We start from the raw sequence: 17,916 nt of genomic DNA, 5'->3' as shown, positions 1-17,916 counted from the left end.
ATATAAATAATTTATAAGTACTTACTCCCAACCAAGGATGTTTGGATGAGGGAGTTGTGGCTTAGTTTGGTTTTAACAAGTAAAATGAAGTATCAAAAACTGGTGAATAAATAATTTATTTAGAATAATTTCCTGCCAGTTCTATTTTAAAGATAGGTCTCATGCTATGGCTATAAAGGTCAAAGTGTGGTAGTATGATCCCCAGCAACCGAGATTAGTAAGGTTTTACAATCCACAATCTTTGACAAGAATGTTCCACTACCATGGCAAATACAATTGTACATTTATAACTCTTTGTGTCCTTGGAAGGAAAGCTAGGACAAACCTAGAAAGTATATTAAAAAAGCAAAGACATTACTTTGTCAAATCTATGGTTTTTCAAGTAGTCATGTACGGATGTGAGAGCTGGACCATAAAGAAGGCTGAGTGTCCAAGAATTGATGCTTTTGAATTATGTGCTGGAGAAGACTCTTGAGAGTCCCTTGGACTGCAAGGAGATCAAAACAATCAATCCTAAAGGAAATCAACCCTGAATATTCACTGGAAGGAGACTGATGCTGAAACTGAAACTCCAGAACTTTGGCCACCTGATGCAAAGAATCAATTCACTGGAAAACATCATGATGCTGGGAAAGATTGAGGGCACGAGGAGAAGAGGGCAACACAAGATGAGATGTTTAGATAACATCACTGACTCAATGGACATGAGTTTGAGCAGACTTTGGAAGACAGTGAAGGACATGGAAACCTGGCGTGCCACAGTCCACGGGGTCACAAGAGTCGGACACAACTGAGCGACTGAACAACAACTACCTGTGTGACAGTCATAAAGCCTATAAAGGCATTTATGTTACATATCAATAAAATCCAAATACTCCATTATTTCTCTACTAGCCAGGGTGTAAAGACCACACATGTAGCATATTTCTTCTTTTCTAAAGCACATATGAGTCCATTTAACATTCCTAAATTATATGAATTCCTAAGTATCACTGATTTTAGATTTGATGGCACATGACTGAAGTGACTTAACAGCAGCAGCAATATATTTATTTGAAGTTACTTAGATTACAAACTTGGGGAAATTTTTTAATTATAACATGAATATATTTGCCATGAATCAAATGAGATAATATCAATCATACACACAAATCCATCTAGGGTATAGCCCCCCTGGTTAAACAGCAACTCAATTCCAGTCCCATAACACTAGAAAGAATATCAGTAACTTTTTTAAGTCTGTTCAAGTCTGTTTAGACAATTGAGAGGAAGCAGTCCAAGCATTGTAGGCTAAGATACCCCCTGAATTTAAATCCTAGCTCTGTTATTTGTCCAGGATAAGCTAACCACCTTACTCTATTGACTCTTCTCATTTCATGTACCTGAAGCAAAATGGAAATAGTTGCCTAGGCTGTTACTAGGTTAGAAATAACTAATGTAAAACACTTGACAGACAGATATCATCCTCCAGTGTGTCTAAACCTAGACCTAATGGAGTAATCTGGAAATATTCTGGATACTCTAAAAGAGTGATACTCCCACTTAGGTGATATTCATCAGTCCAAATCCATTGTTCCCTTAGAGCTGTACACTGTAGATCGTTGCAATGGTCCTTAAGACACAAAAGCAAACATTAAGACTGAATGAGGCTTTGTCATCGTCCCCATTTATGGTTTTAAGAATGAGGTAGTAGGCCTTGCTTCTCTTCTAGCCACCCAGGACTCAGGGTTCATACATAGTGCCTATTAAATAGCCAATGGATGCTGCTGACAAGCCACAGATACAAGGCATACAGATGAGACCTCAATACCCCTAGGCTAAGCCTCATATACCTGCCCACCCACCACCTTCAGCCCATCACGATGGCGCTTCCTCTAGCTACCCAGCAGCAGACAAGTCTGGTTCACGGCTTACATCAGTGGGTGTCAATCTTTAAGGGAATGTTTCCCCCATGCCTCTTTCTGATAAGCAGAATGAAAGAGAATGGAAAATACAAGAAAGGACATAGAGTTCTATTTTTTAATCTGGGATTGGCATGACAATGGACATGCCATTGGACACCTATATTTAATCATACTATTCCTATTTCTCCTCCAAGAGAGGGACCAAGCCCTTCTGATGAAATGAATTCTTCACCAAAATAAACAAGGGTCTAGGGACCCTCATGGTCTGGTGCCTCACTCTTCAAAGCCTTTTATAAATTTTCACATATGTTCTTAGTGTGTGTGTACATGTGTGCTCTATCGTACACTTTTGAGATGAATACATATTATACGCAAACTAAAGCTACCCACCTAGTAGAGAATTTTTCTTCTCAATATTCAGTCAAAAGAATTCTAGTAACATGTCAACCAAATTGTCTACCCAAAGATTCTCTTGAAGATTATTTCCATATCTCAATAAATGTAATAAAAAGTACAGAATAAAAGCATTTCAAAGTCTAGCAGCCATTAATATTATAATAAAGCAATAAAATGGTGAAATGTAATAACAGGGATACTTGATATTTAGAGATTTCTCCCCAAATTGCTCAAAATACACAGCACAAACCCTTGTTAAACTAATGGTGGCTGATGCAAACGGAGCTTAATTCAAAGCAGCTGCTTTTCCCAGGCCACCAAGATCTCCCACTTTTTCCATTTTTAACTTAAGAAAAACTGGTTTACCTGAAGTGTGTTCATTCAAACTATGTTTTTAATCTACTTCTCTTTGAATGGAATATTATTACACTATCATATGCATTGGAAGTGTCAGGTGTACTTAAATTTACACGGCAGGTGTATGCTGTTTCCTTAAAGGTTTCTCAGTAACACTTCATGGCAAATAGGGAAAAAATGGAAACAGTGACAGACTTTATTTTCTTGGGCTCCAAAATCACTGTGGACAGTGACTGCAGCAATGAAATTAAAAGACAATTGCTCCTTGGAAGAAAAGCTATGATAAACTTGGATGGCACATTAAAAAGCAGAGACACCACTTTGTCAGCAAAGGTCCATATAGTTAAAGCTATGGTTTTTCCAGTAGTCATGGACAAATGTGAGAGTTGGACCATAAAGAAGGCTGACAGTCAAAGAACTGATGCCTTTGAACTGTGTGCTGGAGAAAACTCTTGAGAGTCCCTTGGACTGCAAGATCAAGCCAATCAATCCTAAAGGAAATCAGTCCTGAATGTTCATTGGGAGGACTGATGCTGATGCTGAAGCTCCAATACTTTGGCCACCTGATGTTAAGACCCAACTCACTGGAAAAGACAGGTTGAGGGCAGGAGAATGGGTCAACAGAGAATAAGATGGTTGGATGGCATCACTGACTCAATGGACATGAGTTTGCACAAACTCTGGGATATAATGAAAAACAGGGAAGCCTCGCATGGGAAGGCAGGGAAGCCTGGTGCAGTCCATGGAGTCTCAGAGTCAGACACAGTTGAGCAACTGAATAACAACAGCAACAGTTTTGGAACATGTTAAGTTTACTGCAAATATTTGGTCAATAGTGTCTGAAGTGATGCTATTAAGCTCTTAAGAGAAAGTGACCATCATCCAACCTCCCAGTTCAGTAGGGATCCTCAGAAGGTATATCTCTGAAAAATGGAAACACAGTCCATCAGTAGCCAATCCCACCTGGGATGTCTGCTCAGCATGACAAATTATACCAGGGCCATTACCCCTAAAATGTAACTACTCCATTAACCTAAACTCTTTAAAATAACCAGTAAGTGGTCAATATACAACTTTTATACCCATTCAACATTTGATAGCAACAGCCTTCATTTAAAAAAAACCAAGTTATACCATTTATGTTAAAGCCTCAACATGAAAGTATACTTCCTACTTTCTTGACACATTTCACCATGTACGAGTGGAAGTAAAGAGTAACCAAGGTTTAACCTCTCGGGGCTTCCCTGATAGTTCAGTTGGTAAAGAATTCACCTGCAAAACAGCAGACCCCGGTTCGATTCCTGGGTTGGGAAGACACACTGGAGAAGGGATAGGCTACCCATTCCAGTATTCTGGCCTGGAGAATTCCATGGACACAGGAGCCTGGCAGGCTACAGTCCATGGGGTGGCAAAGAGTCAGGCACGACTAAGCGACTTTCACTTCACTTCACTTCATGACCTCACAAAAAGTGGCTACTGCTATTATGACTTTTTTGTGCCCAGGGGTAAAACTATAAATATTTTAGATAATATAATCAAGACCTTTAGCTATTAGTACAGTAGCCTTTTCATGGACAGATGGGAGAGGCCCAAAAGGAGCGACCAAGATTTCTGAGTGAAAACAGGATTGCAGTGTGCATTTGAGTTCTGTGAACAGTATAAACACTTATCTTCCCCCTAAAAATTTCATAAACCCAACAAAATTTTAGAGAATTAGAGAATTTTAAAAATCTAGAGAATTAAAGAGATTTACATAAAATCTCTTTTAGAGAATAGCATCTGATCTTGCCTATCCAAACGATAACCACCTCTCTTCTCCCAATGACCAAAACAGTAAGAATTTTCCCAGAAAAAAAGGAAAAATGGGATAAAAAATTAAACTAGTAAGTAATGTAAAATTTTGGACTTGGATTTGTGTTGTAGACAGCTTGTGGTTTTATCATTTTTTTGCTTAAATATGAAAACACAAACTTTTTAAGAAAAATCCAAATCAAACTAAAACATTTTAATATTTCAAAATATACACAGAAAACTTTTTGAAGTCTCAGAAAGTTAATAAAATTATGTTGATTCCATATACACAGGGGTTGCCATTTCCTCTCCAATGCATGAAAGTGAAAAGTGAAAGGGAAGTTGCTCAGTCGTGTCCAACTCTTAGCGACCCATGGACTGCAGCCTACCAAGCTCCTCTGTCCATGGGATTTTCCAGGCAAGAGTACTGGAGTGGGGTGCCATTGCCTTCTCCAATATAAACAGGAGCAAGAGTAAATAACTTAGATACATTGTTCTCTGGTTTCCAGCTTTGCTACTCTAACAAAACAGACTGTAAAAAGTTGACTAAACATAAATGTCAGAAAAACATCTGTTTTAACATCTACTAATTGAAAGAAGAGATAAGTTTAAAATGGCCAAAACTCTCACTAAAAAATCAAAGAACCTACAGCTAGTCATCACAATTTAAGTACCTGAAGACCAGATTTTTCCCTGAAGACCAGATGTTCTTTTACAAGGCACACATATCTTCATCGGATCAAGAATCCAAATTATGAAAATGATCACAATTGATAATTCAATACCAATTACTGAATACTACTATGTGTGAAGCACTATAAACTTTACATACGTGATTTATGAAAATCACTACAGTGTCCTTGCTGGATAGGACTATTCCCCAAACAGTATTATTTGGTAAGCTCCAGGATATGAGCAATTTCATTTGTCTTGTTCACTAAGAACCAAAGTGATCACAGGCAGGAAAAGTAATCTAAGGTCATTCAGCCACCAGGTGACTAAATGTGCTGTGTGCTTAGTCACTCAGTCGTGTCCGATTCTTTGCAACCCCAAGGACTGCAGCCCACCAGGCTCCTCTGTCCATGGGGATTCTCCAGGCAAGAATACTGGAGTAGGTTCCCATGCCCCCCTCCAGGGGATCTTCCCAACCCAGGGATCAAACCCAGGTCTCCAGTACTGCGGGTGGATTCTTTACCAGCTGAGCCACCAGGGAAGCCCTGGTGACTGAATGGGATGGGATTAAAGCCATGGCAGGCACCTAAATTCCTGCTTTTGTCTAAGATGATTATCTATTCATGAGAACGGATGCACATCAACTGAGCTTCTGTTCCATCCTGGGTGAGAAAGAAACTCAGCCTGGGGTATATTAGAAACAATGCAAATGAACTGCCAAGAAATCTTCATGTTTCCGTGTTCTCCTATTCTTCAGATGGCTTTTATTATGCCAGAGTCAAAGATAATTTGTGATGTTTTTCACATTGGCTTTGACGTTAAATGCTAGGCAAAGGTAAGAGGTACCAAGGCAGATAGCTTGACTTCGGAAGAAACAAGGCTTATTGCAAACTCGGTGGTAAAGCTTCTCATTAAAGTAACTTCCTGTGGCGGATCCATTATGATATTTGGCAAAACTAATACAATTATGTAAAGTTTAAAAAAAATAAATAAATAAAAAAATAAAAAAATAAAAATTAAAAAAAAAAAAATAAAGTAACTTCAATGACTTCTCATAAGTTACCTCCACTACTGATTTCTGCTTTTAAAAATTTCTATTCCTGTCCCTTGAACTTCCATAAGATATCAAAACTACCTATGTAACCACTATATTTTTCCACCAAGTCTTAAGCACGCATTTAGAGTGGTGATGATATGGAAACATTAAAATGTTTCTAAACCTTCATATAAATGTAAGCATGGAACAGCTCTCAAATCTCAGAAAAAACAATATTAGTATTTATCATTTGACATCAACATAAGAATTAAAATTCTACCAAATACTTTGGAAAGTACATGGTCCCAAAATCCCAATTTTAGTTTTACTCACACAACTGAGAGGAAACACATATTCTTCTTTTAAACTATATAAGTTTGAAATTATGTTGTAATATTCTGGAATGATAAATAAAAGCAATTCATCTCAAAAGTTTAGTGACTGCTTTGCCAGATCTGCTTTGCAATTTTGAAAGATGAGGAAGACTTAGCTAAGAAAAATTCAGTTCTCATCATCAAAGCCTGGTTTTAAGATTTCCAGGATATGTTCAGAATTAAAATCTGATTCTCAAATAAGCATTAAGCATTCAAATAAGAACCTGAAGGAACTAAGGAGATTAAAGGGAGTAAGTAAGGCATTATCTCTGCCCTCAAATAGTCTCAAGTCTAGGGAAAACTAGATCTAGGTAAAAACAAAAAATACTTGGAAAGCCCAGATGAGAGATCAACATCCCCTTCAATGAGATGTGTTTCTTGATTAAAAAGTGGAAATAACTATTCATCTCTATAGTTCCAGGGAGCCCTGTGCATTGAACACAATGTACTCTAACTGAACTCATGAGGACATTTCCTTGCTTATAATGTGAACCCCTCTAAGGGCATGTCTCCACTTTATGTCTGTATAAGTACTGGCCAGGCTTCCCAGGTGACTCAGTGGGTAAAGAATCCACCTGCAATGTAGCAGACGTAGGAGATGCAGGTTCGATCCCTGGGTTGGAAGGTTACCTGGAGGAAGGCACAGTAACCTGCTCCAGTATTCTTGCCTAGAGATTCCCATAGACAGAGGAGCCTGGCGGGCTACAGCTTGTGGAGCCACAAAGACTCAGATAGGACTGAGCAACTGAGCATGCACACAAGTACTAGCCACAGAGAAGAGACTGAATCAGTGCTTGTTGTAGGACTGGACCCTTACTGGATTAACTGCTACTTTCTCCTCTGTAGGTCCAGAAAGTGTGTAAGCACATGTACCTTTCACATACATGCTTCACTCCAATAATCAGTTAAATCAGACCAGGTTATAGCACGAAAACTGGGGGAAACACGCGCTTAACATCTCTAGTGATTGGTGAAGCTCTCATTTTCAAAAGTGACTGGCAGGACTGCAGATATTACAGTGCATGTAGCTGTAAACATTTGATTAATTCAATACAGGCAGTCCTACAGATAATTAGGTGAAAGAAGAATCTCTTCAACAAAAATATATCTTTGGTCTAACCCTTTGGAGGACCAGGTTATAAAACAAATGTGATCTGATTGCAGAAGCAAATTTGACCATCCTCCCATGAACTGACTCAAGACAACTGCTAATCAAGATGAGCTACCAAGTGAGATTCTTTGGAGCCATGAATTTAGGATGGGTTACTTTTGAAGATAAAGATCCTAGCCATAAAATTCTACAACATGAAGTCTCACACAGCAAGCCAAAACAGAATCAAGCTCTGTGGCTTTCTGGATTTGAGGGAGTAAGGAGCTAAGGGAGGAGAGTTGAAATCCAGAAGACATGTTGATCTATCAAAGGAATAAATTAAGAACCAGAAATGGAGAGAAACAAATACCAGATAAAACTTCAGTTATTCTACAGTTTGCCCCTGCAACTCATATCCCAGCACCATCTCTGTGGCTAAGCAGAATCTTAGATATTCAAACTTTGCAAACAAAGATCATTTGAAAATATGACTATGTATTGCTAGCCTTAAAAAGGACCTTGGCAATACAAAAGAATCAATGTTCCCCTTTCAGAAACTACCTAACACCAGAGAATGAATGGGATAGAGATGTGTACACTGCTGTAAACTTCCTTTCTGTTTTATTCTAACTACTTGGTAGGAAGAGAGGGGACATTTTTAAATAGTGACATGAATTGACAGGTGGACGTCTCCATGCTCAAGTTACAGATCTAAGTTTGGATACCATTAAGGTCGATTTTTTCCTTTTTGTTTTTTTTTTTTAAATAGATTAAGACATTAAGAAACTCATTTGAAAGACACAGCCTCAAAAAAGTAGTAAAACCAGGTTTAAATCAGAAAAAGTTGAAAATTTTACAATTCGAAGTAGGTATATTTTTACTTACATGAATAAAAACTTTAAATAAATACACATACACATTCATCTCAAGTCCAATTTGGCAGACTATAAAAGAGAGACATCTGGGAACTTGATTCCTAAGACATGACTTTACAGTATTGCTGCAAAATCAAGCACCCTTTTGAAGCTTTAGAGAACAGTTAAATCCCTAAAATATCATTCTGAGCCTCCTCTATTTTCACAAGGGAAATATGCTAACCCTAATCTTGCTTCCAGCTACTGTTCCTTTGGCAACTAGCACATGTAAAAATAACAGATTCTTGATTTCTCCACCCTCCACTTGATAAACAGGTCTTAAAAAAAAAAAAACTCAGTAACATTTTAAGTCACATTTTAGACCTAACATATCAATGTCCTAAATAAGAGTGTATACTAAAATATACTTTTTTTTTTGGATGACTAAAATATTCTGTTCCAAAGCTTCTCCATCTTCTAAGTGTATTATGAACAGAATGTATCTAAGGAAGTGTGAAAAACTGGATTGGAATAGTAAGGGGGGCGGAAAGGAAAAAAAAAAAGTTTATAATCTGTTCCAATTCTCAGTTTAAAAAATTTCAAAATAGAATTTGGTTAGACCAATGGTTTAAATACAGGACTTAGCTTGAGTCAAACTGCTAGACACAAAACTAAAACCTTTAATGTTCAACCCTACCTTTCTGACAGCTTCAGCTCCTACAGTCTAGGACGTCGGGGCTACAGTGCTGAGGTGCTTTCCACGAGTGATCTCTCTCTGGCTCTTAATGTCCAGACGCTACCACGCAGACCATGACATCTGCTGCAGGTGCTCTCCAGTGTGTATAGCATGCCTCCCATCACTGTGCTTGCCCTCCAAGAGGACTTTTATAGAAAGTGTGCAGAGATGGCTCTGTGGGGGTCACACCCTCTCTGCTCTGCAGATTATGTGTGTTTCTAAGCTCAGTATGGATAGCTTGGAAATGGTTAATAATACAACGCAGTTAATCATTGGTGGAGAAGCTAAATTTCATGGCCTCACTACACATCTCAGCTAAGATAGGTCCAACCTCCATCTACCATCACGGATAAGTCATCAGTTTGCCTACTATACTTTTGGGAAGACAATGAAGTGAAGACAGACCCTATCCACCAAGTCAGTAACTTCAAAATTAAAAGTATCAACTGACTTTTGCATATGTTGCCCCAAAATAAGTGGAGTAATTCAAACATATTTGGAAAATGCAAACTATTACTTCCTTCAAATAAGATAATTCAATTAGAAAATTAATGAGTATGATTAAAAAAATATAGAGAGTACCCTAGCTTGTTTGACTAGTGAGAACTATTACAAATTAAACAGTAAATCTCAAATTATGAGAAAATAAGATTTGTAGTTAGGTTCGGATTATTGAAGTGAAGTTATTTAACAGCAATGTCTTTAAATTAATTGCTTCTGTTCCTGCCACTCATTCTTACCACCCACAACTCTCCTAGGCTCTGTACATCATCTATGCTGTTAATCACTATTGTCCACTAACAAAAAAAAAACCTCACCCTTGCCAACATGTAGGTATGAACTGTCCTTTCCTATCTGCTCTCAGTTATGTCCTGCAAACATGTATCTTAGATTATAGTTGCAGCAAGACCAACAACAGATCTGTGAACTGTGAATGCAGTATCTTAGGGGTTGAATTTTGATAGAGCATTTCAAATAATAAATAGTTTGCCACATTTTTGTTAATTTTAATGTATGCAGAAGAGCAAGATAATGTCCAAGTACTGCATGGTCCAATTACAACAAACCTTTCCTTTAAATAAACAAACGTACTAACACAGAAATACCTGTCATTATATTCATAAGTAAAGTAATATTTCAGCTGAATTGAAAGTTTATCCTTCCTGACATACAATTACCTTACTGGCAGAGTGGAAATCTACAAATTCTAAATCAGGGCCTCTCAACCTCAGCACTACTGATATTTGGGATCAGAAATTCTTGTTATGGGGGCTGTCTTGTTAACTAAAGGGTATTTAGCAGCATCTCTGACCCCCTAGGTGGCAGTAGCACCCCCCTCACAGCTGTAACAACCAGAAGTACCCCCTGTGCCATACTTAGTCGCTTGGTCATGTCCTACTCCTTGTGGCCTTATGGACTATAGCCCACCAGGCTCCTCTGTTCATGGGATTCTCCATACAAGAATCCTGAAGTGGGTTGCCATGCCCCCTTCCAGGGGATCTTCCCAACCCTGGGATCGAACCCAGGTCTCCTGTGTTGCAGGCGGCTTCTTTACCATCTGAGCCATCAGGGAAGCCCAAACATCATCAAACGCCCCCTGGGGAGCAAAAATGCCCCCAGTTGAGCACTACTAGTCTAACCAACACCAAGTCCTTTAATCTACAGTCAGTATAGAACAAGATCTTTGACCTAGAGAAGCTGCCACGTTATGTAAGAAGTGAAGCTAAAGAGAAACGCATTAATTACTATTTCGTAAGGAATTATTTGCTTTCCTACACACTTGCTTCCTTTTATACAAATGCTATCTCAGGGCATAGGAGCTCTGACCAACACGTTTAGCTGAGCCATTCGCCAGTTTCCTCAGGTCTCCACCCTTTGCTTCCTTTGCAGCAGCCCCTCGGTGGACCCCTGTGCTCTTCAGTCCAACAACACGGCACTGTCAGGGGCGATGCTCTTAATTCAGAGTCGAGCTCCTGACACAGGCCTTCTCACTAGGACTCCTTGGCCACCTCTTGCTTTTATGGACTTGCGGTTTCCACTGAAACAAGTTGTGCTGCATACTTCCCACTACGGCTGTAACTACGTGACCTCTCGGTTTCAGTTTGTTAGTAATTTCATTGAAGGCTGAGCCCAGATACTGATTTTCCCTTAATACTTTAGAGGTGGCGTCTCATGAGACAGGCTGCAGGCAAGTCTTGCTCAGGGCACTTTTGAAATTAGAAGCCAACCAACGTGTTTGACTTAGTCCCACAGCCTACTTGAACATTGGCTACAGAGGTTCAAAACAGTATAAGTTTGAGAGGGAAAGACATTTCTTCTTCATGGACGGCAACAACGGAAGAAAAACAAGAGTCAAAAATGTCTCTGCCCATCTGATAGGTGTTATGACAGAATGGCGATTAGGAAAAATAAATTAATCTATAGAGTTACTCTTCACGGAAATTAAACATGAGCTCAAATACTGCAGAAGTAAACGTGCCAGTTTGACGATGAAACTTACTTAGGATCTCTCCAGAGTCTTCGAGTTAGTGAGAAATGCTGACAGTCTTCCCTGCTATGTGCATTATCACTGCTGTGCGGTTTAGAAACGCTTAATCAACAGAACTTGAAGCACACAGACGCAAAATGGCTTGTTCGTTTAAAAAATATATGGTTGCTTTTAAAAGATTAATCCTACCCGGATTTTTAGCTTATACTGCTAAGAGACAACGTATACTATAAAAGATACTTTTAGACAGGATTATTCTTCTTTAGGAAAAAAATTGGTCATATTTAAGATCTTACAGTTTTTTAATAACTTTAAAGCTCTCACAACAGGGCTACTAACCATTCAAACTCCATTTCTAGGATTTCTATAGATAGAATAAAGGTGTTTGTTTTTCCCTTTGGAAAAAATGCTAATGAGGTTTAAGAGCCACAATAAGGAGGAAGTCATTATTACAGAATTAAATCATTTTCCTGTCACATTTATCTAGTAACACAAGCTTATTCTGACTCACTGAAAGCAAATTTAGATTTATAAGAAAAAAATCTTACAAGAGTTTAAAACCAGATTTCTAAAACCATATATTCACACATAAACAGCATTTTCCATGGAAAACACAACACAAACACCTGCGCACGTTTTCACACACACCCCACTTTCACTTTCTCATCCATACTATTAAAAGAGTGTGGGGGGGAAAAGTTCATTTTAGAAATCAGACACAATTGACAAAATTCATTAGTGTTGCATGTTGGTTCCGGGCACTACTGCTTTCCAAATACTGTCTGTTTTCTCACAATTCCACTCTCATTTTTACGTTAGCAATTATGTCTTAATTTCAAATAATTATTTTCACTCTGTAAGCTAGACTATAACCTCTCCATTTTCTTTATAAATATAATAAGCCTCCTCACCATTAGCAACCAAACACAACCATGTTAGGCATTAAAACATAAACCACCATTTCGGTTAATATAGAGCTTTAAAATAACAACATATCATGGTCTCAATTACAGACAGCTTCACACTCACAAAGCTATTTCTTAAATAGTCTGTTTTGGAATACAAACAGAGGAAGACAAGGAGGTGATTTTTCAATAAAAAGAACTCTCAGAAATTATTCACACCAGCTACAAGCCCTAAGTTTAAAGAAGAAAAAAAAAAAAAAAAAACATATAACAAACCAGTGAAACTTACTTGACAGTGACTCGATTTGATAAATCCTGTAGATCCCCAGGATGGAAAAGCTGGGCTTCTTTCAATCCAATCTGTTCACACGCTTTCAAAAAAACGTTTATATTATCCTGTGAAAAGAAGTGGAAAGTGACTGCTTAGCTGAGCTCTCTCTCAGACAAAGGTTACCAATTTTTATGATATAACTTCCCAGCGTCAAAGTCCAATTACAGCCGGCAAAAAAAAAGGAGGAAGAAAGACCAATGCATTCACGTATTTAAAAAAAATTATACTAATCTGTGGGCACGTACAGCCTTTCAGTTTCCCAGAGCGTAAACGGCAGTGTTCTCTGATGCCAGGCATATGCCGTTCCTGTGATCTTTGTGACTGGCACGTTAAACATTACCTGTTAGAGGACAAGCGCCTGGCCACCGAGCAGTAATCTACACTTTGATGTCAGGTCTGCTCTGCAAACAAACGCCCTCTTCCCAGCTTTGCACGACAAGCTTCACCTCTCCTCTTTAAAAATAACTCCAGCTACTGACATTCACCCACCCAGAAACTGTTGGCAGGGAGGAAGGGAGAGGAGGAACATTCTGTTTCTATGATTACAAATTACAGAACGACTGTGGAATACCACACCTGGAATCTGGGTTTGGTTGCTGAGCCGGCTCTTGACAGACAGGGAAACCGCACACTAGGACCCGGGAGAAGCCCAGTGTTCATTGGCTGAGCCGCAGGGTCGAGGCGTGGTCCTTCCTCAACGCCCTGCACCTGCCTCAGGAGTTGCCTCCGCAACCTGAAAATCTTGGTGGCCCTCCTATCTAATTTCAAAACTCAAATCCTCCATTCACAGACCCAGGCTTCTCATTCACGTCAACTGCCACACCCACACTAACAACAGGGACACACGCTGGTCGAGCAGAACTGGCTGGAGCTTCTGTCTGTACTCTACGTAGAGAAAGAAAACCCTTGATGGGGTTGGGCTGCGGCCATGGGACTCTCCACCTCGGATTTGTTAGGTTCTCAGGCAGCAAGAGCTTGGCCTCCTAAGACCTCGCTGCCCTCCCTGACAGGTGGTTATGAGGGAACTTTAAGGGAGGCAGCTCCACGTGGAGACAGGCAGTTACTCTTTCCCATGTTGGGGAGGAAGGCCAGGATGGCAGAGGAAGGGGGAATCATAGACAGAGAAATGGAGGACAGTGAAGATGCTAAGTTCAATAGCTTGGATTCTTGAAGAGTGAGGGGATTTAGGGAGAGGGGAACAAACGTATGGCAGAGGAAAGCAGTGCTGTTAGGGAACTCAGGGACAATATTTAAAAAAAAAAAAAAAAACCTGTTTGTAATGGCAGGAAATTATTCTAGTGTATTATCAGTAAAAAGCAGCATGAATGACCTAGCTGAAGGCTGCAATCTATGATTCATTTTAAATAAGAGGTCAAAGATTAAAGGAATTTAATTCAAAAGTTGAACAGCTCAATGGAAGGCATTCGATCTGACTTTGGCGGGGGGGCGGGGGGGCGGGGGGGTGGGGAGAAGTGGTGTTAATAGTAATGTATTGCCAACAGACCAAGGGGGCAAAAGTGATTATTATGTTACATTCACATAACTTTTAAAACCTATACAATCTAATTACCAAACAATTCAAATTAATGGTTCTAAAACTGATCCTCAGAGAAGCAGAAAAGAACAAATGATTTGGGGGGAACGGGTGTTAGTAGCTCAGTTGTGTCCAACTCTTTGTGACCCTATGAACTGTAGCCTGCCAGGATCCTCTATCCTTGGAATTCCCCAGACAAGAATACTGGAGTGGGTAGCCATTCCCTTCTCCAGGGGAGCATCCCGACCCAGGGATTGAACCCGGGTCTCCTGCATTGCAGGCAGATTCTTTACCATCTGAGTCACACAGGGAAGCCCCTACAGAAGTAAATCTTACTTCAAAAAGGAAAACTAATTTATTAGGAGTCTTCCCACAAATTCAATTTGCTTCTGAATGTTATAAAAAAAAAAATAAGTTAAATTGGAAGTAAACGCATTGAACTGACAGCCAAAACAATTCTTCACATATTTTATAAAAACATAATAGCATTCATCCAGTTGACAAATATGTACAGAGTGATAAAAACAGATGAAGCCACACACACCTCAAAACCCATCCAAGTATTTAGAAAGAAACCACTTAAAAACAAAAGGGACTATATTTCGTTGAAGACAAAGAAAAAACATACAATAAATATGATCAAATTCCGGTTCTAAGTAAAGCCTTTACATTAAAAAGCAGAATCTTTTAAACAGTTCAGTGATGCTCAAGTTTTGAAAGAAAATTTTTTTATGAACAAAGTCTCAAATGGCCTATGCAGCAGGAACAGGTTGTACGAAGATCAGAATTGTAAACTAAATCATGCTTGCTGGACTTGAGCCCGCTGGTAATTTAGTTTTTGTAATTTCAAAGGACCTAGGCAGAGAGTTGCCTAAGGGGAGAGACAAAATTATTAAATAAAATTTTCATGTCTGTTAAAACATCAAGAAGCCACACCCAGCTCAACATATTAAAAGAGAAGGATTTAGTCATTATTTAATGGAATCATTTTCCCTTGAAACTAGTAAAGATAAATGCAAGTTAAAACAAAGAGCAAGCCTAAAACGAATCTTATCTCATTGAACTGGTGGCCAGCACAACAAGTTAGCTCTGCCACTCACCAACTGTGTGGCTTTCAGAAACCTTGGTCAATCTTTCTGGCCCCATTCACTTCATCTGTGAAATGAGTGAGTTATGGATCTGTAACCCACTACACCAAGGGCTTCCCAGGTGGCTCAGTGGTAAAAAATCTTCCTGCCACTGCAGGAGATGTAGAAGAGATAAGTTCGATCCCTGGGTTGGGATCTTCCTGGAAGATCCCCTGGAGAAGAGCACGGCAACCCACTCCAATATTCTTGCCTGGTAAACCTCATGGACAGAGAAGCCTGGTGGGCCACAGTTCATGGGGTCACAAAAACAGGCATGACTGAACCACTGATGCATCCAACCCATTACCAAGGAAAATACCTCTCCTGCAAGGGGAGGGAAGCCCAACTCTCCCCTAGCCCAATCGTGCACACAAATATCTCACAGTCTAACTTGCATAAACATCTCAAATCAAAAGCCTGAACTAAATAACCACAATTCTTACCCTGCTGCTGCTGCTCCTAAGTCGCTTCAGTCATGTCAGACTCTGTGAGGCCCCATAGACGGCAGCCCACCAGGCTCCCCCATCCCTGGGATTCTCTAGGCAAGAATACTGGAGTGGGTTGCCATTTCCTTCTCCAATGCATGAAAGTGAAAAGTGAAAGTGAAGTCACTCAGTCGTGTCCGACTCTTTGTGACCCCATGGACTGCAGCCTACCAGGCTCCTCTGTCCATGGGATCTTCCAGGCAAGAGTACTGGAGTGGGGTGCCATTGCCTTCTCCAATTCCTACCCTATGAGGACCCAAAGTAGCTTCATAAAAATAGAAACAAATAAATGATCCCTGAAAATCTGCAATAGCTCCTCTTAGTTTAAAATTTTTCTATGACATGAATAAAATCAGACAGTATATAAACATAAAAGGTTGTTTTTCTAAAGATTTTCATATTCTCTTCAATCTCTTTTCCACCCCCTTAGTCTCGAATCAATTATAAGGGCAGTCATAACAGATGTCGGGTGAAGGGAGTCTGGGTAAATGAGAGATTAATGAATTAGGAATGGTACTCACTAACAACTGAGGCAGGAGGCGTCCTCAGTCACTTCAGCTGTGTCTGACTCTTTGCAAGCTATAAACTGTAGCCCAATAGGCTCCTCTGTCCATGGAATTCTCCAGGCAAGAATACTGGAGTGGGTTGCTCTGTCCTCCTGCAGGGGATCTTCCTGAACTAGGAATCGAACCCATATCTCCTGTATCTCCTGCATTGCAGGCAGGTTCCTAACCCATTGAGCCAGCTGAGAAGCCTGAGGCAGGCAAGATGATGAAGCTACAAAAATTTACCAAGACTCCTGGGTTTCTGTGCGTCCACTGTAATACCTCTATTGGTTATCTACTGCTTCACAGCAGATTATCCTAAACTTAGCAGCTTAAAACCACAGATATTTATGATTTCACATAGTTTCTGAAGGTCAGGAATTTGGGGGAGGCTTAAGTTGCTCCCCTGATGGCTCAAAAGGTAAAGAATCCACCTGCCAATGCAGGAGACACAAGAGACATGGGTTCCATCCCTGGCGTGGAAAGACCCCCTGGAGGAGGGCATGGCAACCCACTCCAGTATTCTTGCCTGGAGAATGCCAGCAAGGACAGAGGAGCCTGGGCTACAGTCCACAGGGTCACAAAGAGTCGACACGACTGAGCGACTAACACTAAGTTGCATGGTTCTGGCTTGGAGGTCTGTCATCAGGTTGAAGATAAGGTCAGCTGGGGCTACAGCTGGGGCTACAACTGAAGACCTTCTGGGGCTTGAAGGAGCCACTTACAAGGTGGTAAATCAAGGCTGGCTGTTGGCAGGAAGCCTCAGCTCCTAACCAAATGGAAAGCTCCACAGAGCTGCTTGACTGAGTGATCCCAGTGAAAGCAAGATGGAAGCTGCAGGTTTTCATGACCGAACTTCTTATCCTTCAGAGCAGGTTGAAAGTGAAAGTGAAGTCGCTCAGTCATGTCTGACTCTTTGCGACCCTGTGGACTGTAGTCCACCAGGCTCCTCCATCCATGGGATTTCCCAGGCAAGAATACTGGAGTGGGCTGCCGTTTCCTTCTCAGAGCAGGTTGCTGCTAAGTCGCTTCAGTCGTGTCTGACTCTGTGCGGCCCCATAGACGGCAGCCCATCAGGCTCCCCCATCCCTGGGATTCTCCAGGCAAGAACACTGGAGTGGGTTGCCATTTCCTTCTCCAATGCATGAAAGTGAAAAGTGAAAGTGAAGTCGCTCAGTCATGTCCAACTCTTAGCGACCCTATGGACTACAGCCTACCAGGCTCTTCCATCCATGGGATTTTCCAGTCAAGAGTACTGGAGTGGGGTGCCATTGCCTTCTCCGCAGAGCAG

General features: G+C 40.3%; 1 protein-coding gene across 50 annotated transcripts in view; it reads right to left on the bottom strand.

Annotated features, from left to right (window-relative positions):
• The window catches only part of LMO7 (LIM domain 7), a 219,205-nt gene that overhangs the window by 91,299 nt on the left and 109,990 nt on the right, over window positions 1-17,916 (bottom strand). For 37 of the 50 annotated variants that reach the window (XM_086329963.1, XM_086329958.1, XM_086329957.1 and 34 more), the window contains one exon: window positions 12,893-12,999. Coding sequence is in view for 35 of the 50 variants with exons in the window: in XM_086329958.1 (XP_086186084.1) it covers window positions 12,893-12,999 (107 nt within the window). In the remaining 15 variants the exon portion in view is untranslated. Of the gene's footprint in view, window positions 1-12,892; window positions 13,000-13,179; window positions 13,518-17,916 lie in introns of those variants that run through there. The other 13 variants (XM_086329928.1, XM_086329931.1, XM_086329968.1 and 10 more) reach the window with 7 other exon arrangements.

This window comes from Bos grunniens, chromosome 12, assembly GCF_055505025.1.
Source record: "Bos grunniens cultivar Pamir isolate PY7600 chromosome 12, Bosgru_T2T1.0, whole genome shotgun sequence".
In the NCBI taxonomy this organism is placed as follows: Eukaryota; Metazoa; Chordata; class Mammalia; order Artiodactyla; family Bovidae; genus Bos; species Bos grunniens.
This window is presented reverse-complemented; position numbering and strand designations above follow the sequence as displayed.